The 19,496-nt window shown below is 37.5% G+C and overlaps 3 protein-coding genes across 3 annotated transcripts in view; 2 read left to right on the forward strand and 1 right to left on the reverse strand.

Moving 5' to 3' along the window:
* Positions 1-8,511: 8,511 nt before the first annotated feature.
* On the forward strand, positions 8,512-10,303 carry LOC106099927 (cytochrome P450 6B5-like). Its single transcript, XM_013278620.1, has 2 exons — positions 8,512-9,893; positions 10,083-10,303. Exons 1-2 carry the CDS (start codon positions 8,552-8,554, stop codon positions 10,247-10,249), a joined length of 1,509 nt encoding a protein of 502 aa, XP_013134074.1. The 5' UTR covers positions 8,512-8,551; the 3' UTR covers positions 10,250-10,303.
* Positions 10,304-12,232: 1,929 nt separating this feature from the next.
* LOC106099991 lies at positions 12,233-13,369 on the forward strand. Its single transcript, XM_013278704.1, has 2 exons — positions 12,233-12,480; positions 13,149-13,369. Exons 1-2 carry the CDS (start codon positions 12,263-12,265, stop codon positions 13,189-13,191), a joined length of 261 nt encoding a protein of 86 aa, XP_013134158.1. The 5' UTR covers positions 12,233-12,262; the 3' UTR covers positions 13,192-13,369.
* A 1,793-nt stretch (positions 13,370-15,162) lies between these two features.
* The window catches only part of LOC106100053, an 80,229-nt gene continuing 75,895 nt past the window's right edge, over positions 15,163-19,496 (reverse strand). Inside the window, exons 19-26 of the mRNA XM_013278793.1 lie at positions 19,151-19,409; positions 18,710-18,843; positions 18,268-18,408; positions 18,112-18,192; positions 17,666-17,863; positions 17,000-17,560; positions 16,731-16,792; positions 15,163-16,616 (exon numbers count right to left, since the gene is read on the reverse strand). Coding sequence (XP_013134247.1) covers positions 17,322-17,560; positions 17,666-17,863; positions 18,112-18,192; positions 18,268-18,408; positions 18,710-18,843; positions 19,151-19,409 — 1,052 coding nt within the window. The 3' untranslated portion in view covers positions 15,163-16,616; positions 16,731-16,792; positions 17,000-17,321. The remainder of the gene's footprint in view (positions 16,617-16,730; positions 16,793-16,999; positions 17,561-17,665; positions 17,864-18,111; positions 18,193-18,267; positions 18,409-18,709; positions 18,844-19,150; positions 19,410-19,496) is intronic.

Consider the following 19,496-nt stretch of genomic DNA (forward strand, 5'->3'; position numbering starts at 1 on the left):
AAAAAAAAAAATAAAAAAAAAAAAAAAACATACAGACGAATTGAGTACCTCCTTCTTTTGGGAAGTCGGTCAAAAAGAAGAATTATTCAAAAATATGCTGTAACTGCTGACATCTTAGCCAACAAAGAAGTGTGTGTTTACGCTTTATTATAATAGTATAGATAGGTATCAAAGCGCTACTAAACAGTTGTGCGATGTTTTAGTCAATAGTGTGCGCTTTTATTCAAGTATTTAACATTATTACTATATTTAAATTGAATAAAATGTAGATAGATAGTGAAAAAAAACTCTCAAGAAAAGAATCTGATTAAAAAAAGCGCTGCATCGATTTAAAGAAAACAAAAATTATCTTTCCTTAACAACAAAAGAAACCCAATGAAGATGTAAACCATCTAATTAACGTGAAATTGATAGGAGAAATCTACGTTTTTCATAGTTCATTCAAATTCAGGGCATCTCGTTTGGAAAGCGTCCGCTAAGTGATTCGACGTAACTTTCTTACATAATACGTCGATAAAAAAATTTTCATATAAAGGCATGTTCGAATTTTTTCTTAGTTACTGCTTAACAGTCCCTTAGTAGCTTTCGCTTTCCTTAGCGACCAAACTCTAAGTAAAGAAGTTAATTTGCTAAGTTTTTTTTAAGGTTATTATTGCTGTTGTAAAATGCTCGTAGTTTAGTGATTTTTAAGAACTGTACAATAATGAATGAATTTTCTGATATCTAGAAGTATTATCATCAACTATACGTCCCTAAAAAGGGACTCAAAGCCTACATATAGAAGGGATAACTAGGCCAATCAACCTGTACTGTGGATTGACTTCACACATATCTTTGGATTTCTTCGCCGATATGCAAGCAACACCATGTTTTCCTTCACCGTAAGATGAGTAAATTATATACAAATGAAATTCAAAAATAGAAATTCATATTGGTACAGCGGGATTCAAAGCCAAGACCTGTAGTTTAGAAGTTAAGTGCTTAAACCCCTAAGCCACCGAGGCTTAAGAAGTATTACGTATTGATAAATGCAGTTTTACCCTACTAAAAATACAGACAAATTTAAATGAGTCATTCGAAATTACAGAACCGATCAGTATTCTTAAAGCAACTGATTGTTTCTCGAAACAGCAATAAGGTCAGAAACAAAATGAGCAAGGTTCACCTTCAGGTAAGAAAAAAAAATGTAAATTGACTTTCAAAGATATTAAAACGAAAACTTAAAGAAAGAAATACTAAATAAACCTTTTCAGTTCACTATTTACTGAAATAAAAAATAAACTTTTGATAATTCAATCAATTATAATAAAAAAAATATAAACTCAATCGTCTATCGATTGGTCAAACACAGTTGCAGTTACCTATTGAACAGGACAAAGACATGTAACTATAAAATTGTCTGTACGTCCACTGTACACGCTATTGATCATTGTGTTCATTGTATTATTCAGTTAAAGGACTGTACTGTAGTATTACTATGTGTACATTTACACATATGTTTAGTTATACAACCATACAGTTGAATTGGCTGCGAAACAATCGACAATCGCACAACAGTCGTGCGATTGTTTTGTCAAAGGTGCGCGCCCGCTGTTAGTAACTATTTTATTTTATACATGTTTTAGTTCACCACTTTGTACTGATTTTTTATATATCTCTAACAGCCATCATTTTTAAACTTTTTAACAAAATTTAAACATACTTTTTATGTTTTCTTTTCCTACGAGCCCACATACAATGCCGTAAAATTAACTAATCATAAAAAGCTTTTCCACTATCCAATGTTTTTAATTTACTGAAATTATTGAGTTCCTTTGTTAGCGAAATTTTAATGAGATACACGAATGTTAGTTATTTCAAGATAACTTGTGTGTTCGTTGTTAAATATTAATTCTGAGCGAACATTTTCACACGATTACGAATAACTTGGCATGACTTCATCGCTTTAAACAATCAACAAGTTATTTTGCATATATTTTTATTATTTTAATCTTAAATTTTCAATTAAATTGAAAAAATCTTTAGTTTAAAGTATGGTGCAAAAGATACTTTGATAATGCAGTGCCCACGAATTAATATATGTATTTGTAATTTTTTAATATATAACTTTTTAATAAATGAATTCAAAGCTCACGAGCTATGATAAACGTCCTTCACTGAGATACTACCATATGACGGCATACTACGCTCCTAGCCACAGTCTAGTCAAGTCAGATGAACTTCATATAAAATAACAAAAATATATGAACGAAATATAAATAAGACTACAAAGTAGCAAGAGTATTGTAGTTTTGAGTTTTATTACTTCGTAGCTTCTAGAAATATTTTTTCTATAAAATCTTTAATATCCCATGTAAATGTTACTTGATATTTGCTCTATAAATTCCCATTGTTCTGTTTGTTGATATACTGTGGCATTAGTACTACGTGAATACGTTCACGGAGCGTCTGTGGGTCACCATGACCTCATCAGGGTCTCCCTCCACGTCCCCTGACATCTTAGAAAGTCTGTATATTTGTAAACAAAATTACGTAAATCTTTGTAACATTATATCTAAATGTAGGAAAGTGGGACGAGAGCTTGCACTATGTAGTAAAAATAGGAACAATATTGACTTCGCAACAAAAGCAACCAAGAAACTTTTTCTAGAGCTTTGAGGTGACTTTTGTGCATCTTATTCAATTAAAACAGACATTTTTATCAACTTAAGCGTTGTATTTTTTAGTTTGTTAAATAAAATTACTTACTATTACAATGTAATTACACTTGTTAATTCTCTACCAATCTCCAAAGATCTTTTTTTAATGCGTGCGAACACCTTTGAGTAAACTATAGGACGACAGTTTAGTCTGACTTTGATTCCTATGAGGTTATTTGGAGCGCAAACTCGATTTTTAGATGTGCAACTAAGCAGCTGAGGGCTGCGGAACAATCGACAATCGACAGCAGCTCTGCTATAGTTTAGTCAGAAGTGTGCGTCCGCTCTAAATGTCTACGTTTTATACATGTGTTTTAGCATTAATTCGCTTTTGATTGCTAACAATTGAAGCGGCGAGTTCTCACACATAATTGAATTACTAAAATAAGAGCTCTGCCACGCCTTAGTTTGACCAAACAACGTAAAGAGTTACATGTGTTAGACCCTCTTGAGAGAGATTTACGGAGCAGTCGGCGCTGCGATGCAGCGGACGTGACAATTACATATCTGACCATATTACCACCACTTAACTCCGCGACCGACCCGCTAATTCAATCTTCGTAATGAATCGACTGTGATTATAGTTATAAGCGGAGCGATTAGCGAATATTAAACAACAGAAGAGAACCTCTAATTAAAACAATTTTAACAAGAATAACATAATATTTGACTTTACTAATAGCACAAGTTTTAGATAGAGGCATTTATATTAAAATTTACATTAATACATAATTTGTTTTTTTTTTAATACATAAACAAGAAAAGGCTATGAATCGTTTACATTCTAATATCTATAAACTTGTGTTAACAAAAATTGTCAACAAGCTTCAATGTAACCGCACCATAAAACTTTCGCCTGTCCAGATCGCGTCATATTCCCTGTGTCAGTGCGTTGTGCCGCGTGGGCGCCACCTGCCGGGCCAAGGTTCAATGGCCATCACTTGCTGACTGACTCACTCCATCTACAAGGAGCACGTGACAGGAGTTTGTACCCTAGATTCACACTACGTTATATCGTAAGATAAACAAGCTTTCGACCGTGACTCCGTCCGCGTGGAATTAAAAAACCAAAGGTGAGTAGCCTGTGTTCTTCCAGACTATCCCTTACATCTGTACCAAATTTCATCGAAATCTTTAGGCTAAAAACTCTAACAAAAATGCATCCCTAAACTTTCTATTTGATAATAGTAAGATTTAGTATATTATTTGACATTCGGGAAATAATGGGAAAAAGTAGAAAAATAGTTTTTTAATGGCGACTTCGTCCGTGTACAATTAAAAAAAGCTTACTAATGTTATAAATGCGAATGTTTAGAATAGGTGTTTATTTTTGTGACTGTAAGGGGCTTTAAAGGTGTAAACGCTCTTATATCTATATAACAAAAATCTTAAAACTAAAGTAGTACAAACCTTATCAAAGCTTTTTCAAAAAAAATACTGCTTAGTTATGGTTTAACAAAGTAAGTAATACAAAGGGAGCTCCGAGGTCAAACAAGTTGTTTATTGGAAGTAGGTTTACACACGAGCTATGGAACTGCATTGTCATTGTCATTATGTAACTTAGTACATACATAATAACACTAAGCTATGTTCAAGTTAGTATTACAACTTGAAAGATTAATAACATAGCTTTGTTTTGATTAACATAGTAGTTAAGCGCTACATGTTATATAGACACGTTGTATACTTAAATATAGTATTTATATGATAGAATAACAAAATGTATTTATCTTTGTATTCAATGGGATTTTTTTTTATATTTTAAGTTAGCAAACGAGCAAACTTCCATCTGAATTAGCTGAAATTGTGAAATAAGTGAAGCCATAGACATCCGTATTTCCTGATGCGTTGCTTCATTTAAGCAACATAGGAGGGGTTGCATAGGAAGGGGAATTATCCTCCACTCCTCCCTTCCTCTTCCCTTCCTTTGCTTGCAAGAAAAGGGAAGGTTAGAAATAAAAATAAAGTAAGAAAAAAATTCGTTTAATCAAAAAAACAACTGGAATTCTGTAGTGCTGCGGTGTACACCGAAGCGTCTTTTTTCAATGAAGGATTTATTAAAATTTATAAAATAGTGGTATTTTTTTATTAGTTAACCTCATTTTTCTTTATGCTTAGAATGTGTTACACATACAGACATTACCGGGCTAAGTTACTATGCGAATTAACTACATGTCAGAGCTCTGATCACCACAAGGTCAAAAAACCAGTGACAATTACACTTAATGACACGTCGTGAGAACAAAAACTATGCAGATGTGACACTTAACTTGAGTATGTTGGCGAAGCAAGAACATTTTTTATATACTTAAGTACATTTTTTCTAACAAGTTAAATAAGTAAAGTACTTATTATCGTTATTAAACTGAACCTTATTTGAAATGGTACAAAATTGTCGAAGGATTTTGAAATAAAACCCATAGAAGTGTTTGTTTCGCCCTTTATTGCAGCAGGTCAAGTTCGGATCAATTTTTTTAACTATTACCTTTTTGCTGTAAGCTTGTAAGCTAATATGAAAATAATTTCAATAAATTCAATGCAGTTTCGACGAACATAATTGCGTTAAATACCTAATTAATTAAGAAATAATCCTGTTGCCTTTGTCTTTTAAAAACAAGATGAATTCGTTGAAAAATGTGATTCAAAAAAATAAATTAACACACAAGTACTCTTTGTTTGAAACTTCCCAGGCTTTTTGTCTCTTTAAAATTGCGAGATTCGAAATAACTAAAATGTATCATGAATTTTATAACAAAGTGAACAGAGAATTGTTAAACAGAAATAAATTCTTTGGGAAAATATTCTATGAGATATTCTTCAATCTTCCAACAGCAAAATTAAAGTGACATTAGATAGAGCTTACTTAGATGGTCACAAGATTTTTTTTTTAAGAAAAAGAAATTCACATTCTCTATTATATAAGCCCGTTACATACGCTCAGTTCTAATTGAACAGTTAAAACTGTTCACTAATAGATCATATTTTGCTTCCACACGCACAGTTTTAGCTGGACAGTTAGCTTTAGATATCATGAACAATTTCCACATCTGTTTTCCATTGAAACATGTTTCGTGTAGTCCCTTCGCGCATCAGTATGCGTGCGGGGTCGGCAGAGAGCGTGTTGTGTCGAGGAAGGGGGATTGTGCAAATAATTTGAAGGGTTACATTAAATATGGATTTATGTCGTGTGAAAGATATACGAAAGCCACGATTTATAGATATTTGTGGTCAAGATTTACGTCGTTTCCATCTTAACGTATTTTTATATGTAGTTTGGAAACATGTTTCTATAATGTTTCCTAAGTCGAAATGCATGCTATAATTCTACTAATCGCTGTTTGTTAGATATTTTTATAATCAACGAATACCGGTTTTCTAAATCATTAATTAATTGTTTCTCGTTTTAAAAACGGTATTGTTTCATTATACGTCAATATGTTTTTTTAACTTTGTAACACGATACGAACATAGTTTTAAACAATTTGCGCGAAGAAGCATGACTCATACAATACATACTCTTATACATATATAATTAATTTGTTTGTCCACCGACATGAGTCACGTCACTCAGGTATTTAAGAATAGATTAACTTATGTCTTTTGAATCACTTGTGCATCAGAAACGAGGGATATACGATACACATTTTTTAATTCTCATTTTTGACAGAACTAACGACTCACTCATTGAACATTAAACAAAACCAACTTCAAAAGAAGACTCTACGAACATCCTCGGGCAGGCCTTCCTGTGAGTCGGGCAAAAAATGCACGCAAGACAATTGTGATACTAGTATGTTTGTCAACTAACATGTAGTTGTAGGATTCGAACCCACGCTGGTTTGTGCACATTCGATATTAAATGATAATATTTTATAACGACAACATTGTGGAAATATAATTTGATGCAAATGTATGAGTCATAATAATTCCGTAAAACATAAACAACGACACGAGTTTATAACTATGACTCATCGGAGCACCCATAGACGTGACCCCATAAGGTTTGGATATGATAGGCAACCATGATAAAGGAAGATAGATTTGGTATCTCCTAACATTTATAAAAAAAACAGGCTTTCGCCCGCGACTCTGTCAGCGTGGAATAAACCTAAAGTAACCTATATGTGTTCTTATGAAATCCGTTTATCAGTTTGCTACTCTAACAAACATCAATCCATCTAAATTTTCGCATTTATATTAGAAAGAAGTAAGATATAGGAAGATACAATAACAAATTGTTATCGAAATATATTCAATTTCCGCAACAAAATTGTTATAAACCAAATATTTTCTTCGATAAAATCTTTTACAAATTGAGGAGTAAAACTGAACTTTGCAAGTTGTGAAAGTAAGCAAATTGCTAGCGGCAACACTCCGCCAAACGTGACACTTTGACAGCTGTCAAACGCACACCTGTCATAACTCGTACAGAGTATGTGAGAAATACAGTTCATATTTTAATAAGAAATAAGCTCTCGTAAATTCTTCTTCGAATGCATATTAAGGCAAGCGCTTAGTGTAGATTTCTAGATCTAAATTGTGACGGGAATTATTAATTACAAACTCTTTTCTTATTATTTTCATATAACATATTTCTTATTGTTTTTTGTACCGTATTATTTATCTGCTTTGAAGGTTACCTGTTTGAATTAATTATTATAAATTATTCGTGACGTAGCTTCACAGACATTTATTAATTATCATTTTGAGCAAAGTCAGTGACTTAATATTCACATTTTAATGTATATTTACATATGTTAATTTTGTTAAGAATAGGTATTTTATCTTTCATTTTGTTATATTGTCATAAGAGACATCTATTGGATAAAGTAAATATTGCGTAGAGTTCAAACTAGCAAATCTAATGATTAACGCTAGATGGCGTAGAGTCCAAATTTCGTGTTTCTTCTAATTTTTTTCCGAGACGCGAAATTTTTATAACTAATTTCCTGTACCCAAATTATACGTATAACAAAATAATTTAATTTGATATTTGGAAACGGCAACAGCGATGCAATTTGTTGTTTAAATATGTAAATCTAATGAAAACTCATTTCATAGCGTAGACTATTTGATTTATTAGTTTAATTTTTGCGTAACATTTATGAGTTGGTCCGCTAGATGTCTCTTATATAAAAATATTCTTGCAATTTATTTAAAAGCTTATTATCAATTGAAAATAATCTTTTGGTTGTACTCGAAACATTTTAATGAAAATTTTTGGATACATGAGAAATATGTTATTAAAATTAACGGTTAACTTAATTTTATGGGAAATCTCATTATAAAACGATTTATTAACACAGTTATAGCCGACGAATGAAATTATCTTTAATTTCTAATTATTAATTTATCAATTACATTTCATTATAAATGCAAGTTTTGCCAACTTACTTTATTTAGTATTTGGGCTCTTGATACATGAACATAGCGTGATTTTTTTTTTGTCTCTGCTTGAAGATATTTATTGAAATGTTTTGACGCTAAAGTTGGGACAAAAGATTAGACGAAATATTTCGTCGCTACGCTAAGTGATGTCTAACAATTTGCATGTCTCCTCCGCAACTACTCCTGTTGAATATAAAAACAGTATGTCTCGACACTAAAGTCACTGTGAGCAGCACTTAGTGTGCACGGCGCGGTGTGCACACGTGTTAGCATGACTTTTATAATTGGCTAAAATCAACATCTTCAACAATTCACGTCTCGAGTCGTAAGATGCGATTATATAGAAAAAACTAAACAAGTATAAAATTAAAGTCATTCTCATTCTGAACGACCGCAAGATAATAAAGTATATAAGCAGTGATATCGATAACGCTGCTCATTTGATAATAAGAATCCATCGAGCCATGGCGTACATGTACGTGGTGTTAGCGGCGGCCGCGTGCTACCTGCTATACCACTACGTGACGAGGACCTTCGGCTATTGGAAGAAGCGTCGTGTCAATGGACCGCCACCCGTACCGTTGTTCGGCAGCCTGCAGGCCTCCGTACTGCGCAAACAGAACACCGCCGTCGTCTTCCGCGACATCTACAAGCAGTTCCCCAACGACAAAATAGTCGGCATGTATCGCATGACGACGCCCTGCCTCCTCGTTCGGGACCTCGACATCGCCAAGACCATCCTCATTAAGGACTTCGATTGCTTCTCGGACCGCGGCGTGTCCTTTAGCGAGCGCGGCCTCGGCAACAATCTGTTCCACGCTGACACTCATATATGGCGCGTCCTGCGCAACCGCTTCACGCCCATCTTCACCTCCACAAAGCTCAAGAATATGGTGTACCTGATGGAGCAGAGCGGGGATAGGTTCGTGGAGTTCCTGCGACAGCAGTGCGCGCAGCGGCAGGAGCAGGAGCTTCACGCGCTCATCCAGCGCTACACTGTGGCCACTATCTCAGCGTGCGCGTTCGGCCTCGACTTCGACACCATCACCGACAAGATACACGTGCTGCAGAAACTGGACAACATCATCTTCTCGCCGTCGTTCATCGACGAGGTGGACATGATGTACCCGGGCATTCTAAAAAAGCTCAACTTGGACATCTTTCCGAAGGAGATATCGGATTTCTTCGACTCGCTGGTTACGACGGTGGTGACGCAGAGGAACGGCAAGCCGACCAATAGAAAGGACTTCATGGACCTCATCCTGGAGCTGCGGCAGCAAGGCGAGATCCACGGCAGCAAACGATCGGAAGATGAACAAGAGCGCAAGCTGGATTTGACGGACGACATTATCGCCGCCCAGGCGTTCGTGTTCTACGCAGGCGGGTACGAGACTAGCGCTAGCACCATGTCGTTCATGCTGTACGAGATGGCGCGCAACCCCGACCTGCAGGACAGGGTCATACAGGAGGTGGACGATGTGATGAGGAAGTACGACGGCAAACTGACGTTCGAGGCGCTCAACGAGCTCAAGTATATGGAGCAGGTGTTTGACGAGACCCTGCGCCTGTATCCCATCGTGGACCCGCTGCAGCGGCGCGCGCAGAAGGACTACCAGATCCCCGGCACCGACGTGACGGTGGAAGCAGGTCAGATGGTGTTCGTGACGGCGGCCGGCATACATCGCGACGAGCGGTACTACCCCGACCCCGAGAGGTTCGACCCGGAGAGATTTTCCCCAGAAAACTCGAGCAACAGACATCCATGTGCCTACCTGCCCTTCGGAGTCGGACCCAGGAATTGTATCGGTAAGTGTTTACCATAAAGTTAATTTTAAGTGATATTGAATAGAAATAGAAATAATTTTATTGAAAAATAAGAGATTAACAATTACAGTAACAGTTATACCAACTAAAAGATAAATACTAATTATGGTTAATATACGATTAATCTGAATCGAAGACTGAATGTAATGTTATTTGTTTGTTTTCTTACAGGGATGCGATTTTCTAAAATCCAATCAAGAATGTGTATGGCAAAGTTCTTTTCTTCGTTCCGTGTGTCGGCGACGCGCGAGACGCTGCGCGGGCTGCGCTTCGTGCCGCGGAGGTTCATCCTCGGCTCCGACAACATAAAGCTCAACATTATACCCAGAAAATTATAAATAACCAAATATGTTATTATTGTAAACTGTTAAGTTTGTTTTAATAAAGTTTTTTCAATAAAAAAAGCGTTTTATTTACTATTTTGCTTCATCTTAAATAATGTGCCTTCATAGTTAGTGCTTTTAATCTGTTCTTAATAACACGTAAAAAAATCATTAGCTTTTATTATTCAGTAGATTCGTACAATTTTGTTTGAAACTTAGCAGCGCCCCTCGCCGGCCAGATGTCCTTTGACTTTAAATTAATATAATTTAGGTACGTAAAACATCATCATATTATACATTTTGCTGTGTCATTTCCAAGAAGTTCGGACGCACCTAAAGATATATTTCCGATCTATTTAAATATCTAATCGCAGTGTTTAAAATTATCTCTAATTAAATGTCAAAAAGATTACATATTTACTATTGTGTTACTGAGGATTTATCTATACTTCTTCTTCTTCTTAAAACTTTGTATTTTTGTATTTTTGTATGTATTGAAATAACTCAAAAGCTACTGGGCCGATTTTAAAAATTCTTTCACCATCAGAAAGGTAATTTAAATATTTTGGGTAAAAACCCTATTGTGCGAAAGAGACCATAAGTTGCTGCCAACATCAAGGAAGCAAGATTGCCAAGTTTTGTCATGTCATGTCATTTTGACATTTGCAATTGACAATTTGACATATGTAAACAATAGAACAAAATTTTCATAATTTCATGCGGATGAAGTCGCACAGAAACAGCTAGTTATGATGTACATGCACATGCACATTTGGTCGATCACGTTACGAATAATAATTTCGCAACTGTAACGGAAATATTCGTGATAGACCCTCTTACAGATGTTACGCGGTGTAATGGGACATGTTATATGCCCGAACATTTATAAGTAGAACCAGTAAGTCGTGTTACGGGCAACCATTGAGTAACGACAATGATTAGCTAGTTGAACTTCTTACTAACATCTTATAAATCACACATCTAAAACAAGATTAATAATAATATTTGCAGTCAAACAGAATTAAACTTGTTTGTTAATAACTTAAAGCGCCCACATTTGACTAAATTATCGCACGACTGTTTGGTCTCGCTTTGATTCCTATGAGCTTATATGGAGGTGGACTGCTCGATTTTTAGTTGTGCAACTAAACAGTTGAATTGGCTGTGAAACAATCGACAATCGCACAACACTGTGGGTTTGTTTGTCAAAGATGCGCTCTTACTTTATTTGTTTAAGAATCTATTTTTGTGCACGAATCATTGCCGTGCCGTTTCGAATACAAAATAGTTAGGTGACTTAATTCATCTAACAGTTTGCATAGTACATTTTTTATTCGCTAAATATAGATTTCTTGCATGACTCGAAAAATAAGATTCAAGTTTTATACTTTTAAAAGTGCTTTGTTTGCATGACGTTTGATATTATTATTTCTTAACTTTTGACATTGCTTTGTCTCATTTTAATCTTGCTTGGAAACACAATTAATTGTGTTTAAATGTGAATTGTTTAGATTCTTCATGCGACCTGCCGCGACCTGCCTGCAGCTACAATACTTACGTTCTAATATTCTCAATGGGATTTATTAGGTTAATATACTAATATTATAAAGAGGGAAGATTTGTTTGTTTAATGTAGAAAACTACATTATCACTGACTGGAGTAAAAAAAAACTAGTTCAAATAAGACTACATTAATTGCAGCTTCCTCAACATATAGTCTTTATCGGCTTTAGGCAATTCGAAAAAACTGTAAGAAATAAATCGTTGGCATATTTTTACTCAATTTTAACGTAAAAAGGTAAGTGATATCTTTTAAAACGCATCAAAGCACTGAATGCGTCATTTATGCTCTCAATGCGTCTTAAACGGCCTAAAATAATTAATTAAAATACAAGTTATTTTCCTTGTTTAAGCACAATCAGTGCTTCCACTGTTTACGTAACTCATAACAGACGTTACGACTGAGTCACAGCTTTGTATATAACAGAAGATTCAAGTTTATTTGTCACTAGAACTAAAGCAGTTACAATGAATCAAACATTACTTGTCCTGACTCTGGTGTTGCTGGTGGTGGCCAGCGCGAGGATGCTGCCGGAGCCGTGGTCGGCGGAGGTGGGAGCTGTGAGGAATTTGAAGGGAGGGGAGCTGCCGCGACGACGAAGGAGCAACTTCCACTTCCGCGGCTACTGGTCCTGCCCCATCGGCTATATACGCAGCCCAGCCGCTTTTTGCGTCGAGTGCGGAGAGTAAGTTATATTATTTTAGATACATTTTTACTTAGAATTTATATCCTTTTATTGGATGATACAAGTCAATTTAGGCCAATATCAAACAAAACGTTCATTTTTTTTATAATATAAGGTGGCAAACGAGTAAGCAGCCACCTGAATCCACCGAAATGGAAAGCGACCGCTGCCCATGAACAGCCGCAATTGCAGATGCGTTGCCAACTCTTAATCGACGGAGGAGGAGACGCACGTAAAGAGGACTTTTCCTTTATGATGCGTCTCCTCCACCGTCAAATCCACTTTTCCTTCCCATTCTTTCCTCTTAAGAAAAGAGTGGAAAGGGAAAGGGACTAATATTAGGCCTCCGGCACCAAACTCATCAGACGAAACGCGGAATTGCTTCCACTTCACGCCTGTTATCTGTGTGGTATTACACCGGGCGAGCCGACCCATTCGTGCGAAGATGTTAAAGAGGGCTCTACCACTGTTAAATTTGTAGTTAATATCAACCAATGCCTAGTATTCCATAAAGGCATCGGACTAAACTTATTTTGTGCCCGACTTTCAGAAGAGGAAAGAATTTTACTTGTATGTCGTATTCATGAAAGGAGCTGATGTTGGCGAGTTAAATATCATTTGTTTTTTTTAAAGGTATTAAAAAAAATAATAAATACATATAATTTCAGATACGAGATGATCACTGGCATGCCTTGCGACAGCATCTTATGAGGAGTTGGAAGAATTTAAACGAGGTGTTATCGAAGCTGCAATATTTAACTAAAAGAACCTCCAACAAGAAAGCTTACTTCTGTGTGCTGTTTCTTAGTGCTCTGACCAAATGTTAAATATCCACACTACGAGTACGCTGAAACAAACCAATCAAATACAATAAATATTTGTAATAACATTTACTTAGTTTTATTTTCGCATTTCAATATTGATTTGTTCGTGTATTTTATATCTAGGCAAGATAACGTTCAGTGCAAAGTCTGCATTCTTACAGTTTCGACATTACATCTGAACAGTAAAACTGTACAGTTACTTACGTCTGTAGCAAACATTTTTATCAGTTAAATTGTTCAGTTCACAGTTATACAAGCACACGTGAGTTTAACTGTACAATTCAATGATCAGTTAAAAATGAAAGCGTGTAGTGTATAAAAAAATAGCCAGCTGAGAATCAAACTGCAATAGTACGTCGCTACGTCGCTACGCAAACGCTTCGATAAGGACTCCTTGAGGTTTTCCTGTTTACGTTTTAAGTTAAATGCAAGCAATTACATTTACTGTATTGGTTTTCCTTTTCCCTACAAAAAGAGCTTTAGGATTATAAGAGAGGTTATGTGGCTAAATTAGAAACTCTAATCACATCGTTGATTCATTTTTTTTGTATAAGTTTTCTCCTGGCGTTGTTTGTATTTTTGTTAGAACAATTTTGCTAATTTCTAAAAACTTTCGAGAAACATTATACTGTATAAATTATAACACGGCTAAACTCACCTACAGCTTACACCGAATGTTGTCACGTGAGTTTAACTGTGTTATAATTTATATAATCTTACTAATATTGTAAATGCGAATGGATGGATGTTTGTTAGAGTTTTTAGCCTAAACTGATTACCGGATCTCGATGAAATTTGAAGTAGAGGCTACTTACTTTTGTTTTTTTTTTTAATTCCACGCGAACGAAGTCTCGGGAGAAATCTAGTAACATATAAAGAAACAGTTCTGACAGTTACAACTGAACAATTCGGCTGCTCTGTTTTCTTTGACTTTATTGCAAATTTTACGGAACTCACTTTGTGAAGGAAATTTTTTAATAATCATCGTCGGGAATTATCAGATTAGATAAGTGTGCAAGTCGTCTTACAAATAGATTGTTAATTATTTGTTTTCAAACTGTTTTTATACTGATAATTTTGTTAATATATTGTATGCGTTTTATCTTAAAGGTCATATAACCTGTGAATAGATAAATTGAATTTTGAATGGAATTTTTTTTCGCAATTTTAAAACACCTCGCGCACACCTTGGACTAAACTATCGCACAACTGTTTAGTCTCGCTTTGAATCCTATGAGCTTATATGGAGGTGCGCTACTCGATATTTAGTTGTGCAACTAAACAGTTGACTGCGAAACAATCGACAATCTCACGACAGTTGTGCGATAGTTTAGTCTAAGGTGTGCGTCTGCTCTTAAATATTAGTATAGAAATTTAGCACTTCAAGATCAATCTATACTAATATTATAAAGAGGAAAGATTTGTATTTTTGTATGTATTGAAATAACTCTAAAACTAATGGGTCGATTTTTTAAATATTTCAACGTTAGCAAGGTAATAATATACATATTTGATTTATTTACATAACAAAACATACAAAATAGAAATCATTCCTCTTTATATTAGTACTAGTTGTTTATTAAAAAATTAGTAAAAACAGCTTATGTTACAACATAACCTATTTTTAATTATTTTTTTAATTTCACGGGTACGAAGTCACGAGCAACAGCTAGTACTAATATAAAGTAGAATTATTTCTATTTTGTATGTCTTAAAATAAATCAAACACTAGTAGGCCGATTTCAAATATTCTTTTACCATTAAAAAGCTACGTTTCCACTGAGTAACATAGGCTATATTTTTTTTAAATTCTAAGTGGACGACGTCAGCAACAGCTAATAAGAAATAAAACACAATATTCGTGTAAAGGTATTTATTGATACCACTATTTAGTTACAATATTGTCTACAGGAGTGCAAGCGACGTCACATCCATACATCCATACATCCATACATACATCGTGTCTGCGCTTTACATTCAAAATCACTGTCTCATACAAAATACATCAACAAGTTTCATTTGCTGAATAACCGTACATTTAGTATAAATATATAAAATAGTGCAACAATGTGTAATTTGGTCTACACGCAGCCCGCCTCAGTCGAATGCAATACAAATGACAAATTATAACGAGAACATATAAATTTAACATTTATAAGTGTTAAAAATACATCCAAAACAGACTTTTTTGTGTGAATTTAAATGAACGTAATTAATTTTCTCAAATAAATGTTATTTTTAAGCAGAGTATGTATTTAAATTTCTCATTTGGATTGAATTAGACATACGTAATATACAATATGTTCATACAAACGAAAGCTGTTTGAAACACGCGCAAACTAACACATCTATTTATATGCATTTTAATAATTTTGTAGCTCTTAAGATATGTATATAACTTGAAGGAAAAAGCTGTGTAATTTATCACATGATTTAATATATTTATATAAAGCCTAAAAAATCTAGATTAAAATACGATTTCTACATAAATTGCCTAACAAGCACATCGATTATAATAAACGTAAAAAAAGCACAAATTACTATAAATATATTTTTTTATAAAATAAATGTGGCGTGTATCAAACAGCTGACGTCATCAGCTCCGCATTATGGCAATAACAAGGTACGTGGGGTTGTGTTAACACTCGCAGGTGATACCACCAACTCGAGACTGAGTTTTTACACTTAAAAACATAGATATCTACAAACGGATTGGAACTATCTTAAATAACATTATTCAATAGTTTTTAATCATGATTACAACAACAAAGATAAAAATCGAAATATTTACAAATAAATGATTAGACAAAACTCTATCTCGAGTCAGGATTCATTAATTCTAGTAGTGGAATTACTGCCGCGAATATTTACAGCGAAATACAGAATATTGTCCAGAATAATACTCCCGACGAGACTCCCGCCCCCTGCGGCTAAGGACACGTCCCCTTCCTGACAGACTCCGCCCCCTGCGGCTAAGGACACGTCCCCTTCCTGACAGACTCCGCCCCCTGCGGCTGAGGACACATCCCCCTCCACACAGTCTCCGCCCCCTGTTAACCCCCTTGCGGCCCTTAGCGCATTTAGCCGCCTTGGACGTAAAAACTCCGCTCTTTATAAACATATTATTTACAATAGTAGAAGCGGTTCAGTCCTACATATATAACACAGCGGCTCGCGACATCAGTGTGGAAGTAAGATACAAGTGAGGGACATTAACATATACAATTGGTTCTTTACTAAAGGTGACATAAACATCGCGCGTCAGCGAGCGCCCCGCCTCACTCGGGATCAACCTCCGTTGCTTGGATGGTCCTGAAACAATCATTTTTATTCAATTCAATAAAAAAAACTTTAAATCATGTGTAAACCTATTGAAGGTAACGAGAGGAGAGAGGAAATACATGAAATGTAAAAACAAAGTTATACCTGTAGAGATCGATCCACGTCTAGCGCCTTGGGGAAGCAGATCTCCTCAGTCATTTGGTAATCTGGAATTGTATCAAATTATATGTGTGAAAGTTTAGATGGATAATTGTAAAAAAATGTCTTTGGAACAGCTTAAGGAATCTCGATAAAATTTGGCATTGTTATAGAACATAGTCTGAGAGAACGTGTAAATCACTTTATTTTGTTATTTCTAATTTCAGGCAAAAGTAAAGGGTAGTACTAAACATTATCATAAAGTGTGTGTGTACCGGTGTGCGCGCGGCGAGCCTGCGCGCGCAGCGCGTCAGCGAGGTCCTGGTGGCTGGCCAGCTGCTGGCGCGCGGCGTGCGCGTGCGCCAGCTGCGGCGGCGCGTGCGCCAGCAGGCGCGCCAGCGTGCCGGCCAGCGCGCGCGCCGGCACGCTCAGCCGCCGCGCCAGCCGCGCGCCGCCCGCCGCCTGCAGCGCCTCTGTACACAACACATTCATTATTAGTCCGCCTCTAATTAATAAAAAACATGGCCTATGTTACTCACTGATAACGTAACTTTTTATTAGTGTAAGAATTTTTCAATCGATAAAGTAGTTTTTGAGTTATATCAATACATACAAAACATGATTAGACCATAACCCACCGAAGGGCGGCTCGACGGGCTCCCTGGGCGGCAGCGCGGGCGGGGCGAGGGGCGGGGCGTGGGGCGGGGCGAGGGGCGCGGCGGGCGGCAGCAGCAGGTCGTACACGCCCTCGTCGCCCTCGCCCTGCTCCGAGGAGCGCAGGCAGTCTTCCAGCTCCGATAGCTCGTCTGGTCGCTCGCTGGACATTTCCAAGTCTTCTGAAAAACAATTTAGCACAAATTAGTTAAAATTAACTCTTATTTACAAATATTAAAAATGTACAAAATTGTAAAATTGTACAAAATGTTGTACAAATGCCCTACCGTCGTTCTGGGCGTTCGTATCGTTGTGGTGTGCATGCGGCGTCGTGCTGTGCGCCTGCTGTGGCGTGCTGTGCGCGTGCTGCGAGTGCGCGGCGTGCGGCGCGCGGCGGCAGGTGTCGCAGCGGCCGCTGCGCGCCGCCATCGCGCTCGTCTCGTCCACCGACAGCGCCTTAGTCAGCAGCTCCGTCAGTTGGTTCGCTATACATATTACAAACAAAAATCATCAACTTCCTCCTTATCCTACTCTCTTAGCTACGCCACTATAGGTTCTTGTTCTCTACATAACTCTATCATACGTCATCTCAGTCATCACTCCTTTTTTCACGTCACCTTTCAGGCAATTCATCCATTTTTAAGTCTACCTCTACCTATGTACTTCAACACTCATATAAATATATGGACAAAAAGTTTTGACAATATTTAGATAAATTTGTATTACTGCTCACCTTGCTCGTGCGCGGCGAGAAGCAGCTGGTGGATGTCCACCTCGCCGTCCGCCGCTCCCGCGGTCTCCATATCCGACATATCTGCAAACAGAGTCATTTAGAACACTGACACTGAGTGAGTCCATCTCTGTGTGTGCCAGTGTACCGTGCACTGACCGACTTGTCCGAGCGTGTCGGCGACGGCGAGGTCCGCGACCTGCGCGTAGCAGTCTGCGGGCACGCCCAGCAGCTCGCCCACGATGGTGCTCTTGGCGCGCAGCGCGCGGCTGATCACCTCGTCCAGCCGCCGCAGCCGCTCTGCACACACACACACGCACACACGTGTAGCAGCACTTCAGTCGTAGAGCTTTAACTTCGCACTACCAGTTTCTCCCAAATTAGAATAAAACCACAAACTTGACACTGACCCAATCCGCTGAGGGAGAGTCATAAACAAGAAACAAGACAACTTCGCACTATCCCCGTCCCTCCGATGTAGATGCATAAGAAGAGGAAATATCCTTCTTATGTGTGTCCTTTTTTGGTTATGGGTAGGCAAGGCTTCTGCTATTGCGAATATGAATGGGCAGCAGTGATATGGGGGTGGGGGTGTACATACCCTGGTGCGTGAGCGCCTGTCGCGCGGTGTGCACGTGGTGCGCGGGCGCGCTGACGGTGAGCGCGTCGCGCGGCGCCAGCGCGGGCAGCTCGCCGCAGTGCGTGCTGATGCGTCCCACCGTCGCCCGCCGCTGTCTGCACACGGAAAACCCAAAATAGAATAATCATAACAAAAGTTTAAAGTGGTAGACGTCAGAAAACATCTTCGCACGGTAAATTCGCCTCCTTCTGCAACGCCACGACCACACAAAAGGATTTTAGTACATTCCCCACCTCCGCCCTTTTCATAGTAAGTAAAATAAAGGGAAGAAAGCGAATCTAACAGAGGAATGGACAAAGAAAGAAGAAATATCCTTATATCTCGTCATTCGCTTCGCCATTTCAGAGAATTCAATGAATGAGTAGCATATTTGGCACACTATCACAAAAGTAGTGAACTCGCCTGCTGGAGTCGTCGGAGTCTCCTACCCTGGAGACATCGTCTCTCTTGTCGTCTCTGTCGGCGGAGTTGCGGTCCCGCTCGGCGCGCTCCGCGTGCTCGGCGTGTTCGCTGTCACGCTCGTTGTCCCGCTCGGCATGCTCGGCGTGCTCGCTGTCTCGCTCGACGTGCTCGGCGTCACGCTCGCTGTCCCGCTCCTCGTCGGCCGCGGTCGATGACGACTTCTCGGACGCGTCAGATGGATTTCTTGACACGTTTATACCTTTTACATAATACGAAATGACTGTTAAGGGATTTTTTGTGACAAATTGACATATTTTAAAAATAAACGTTATTTGTAAATGCAATG

This window comes from Papilio polytes, unplaced genomic scaffold (genome assembly GCF_000836215.1).
Source record: "Papilio polytes unplaced genomic scaffold, Ppol_1.0 DF824325.1, whole genome shotgun sequence".
Classification (NCBI taxonomy): domain Eukaryota; kingdom Metazoa; phylum Arthropoda; class Insecta; order Lepidoptera; family Papilionidae; genus Papilio; species Papilio polytes.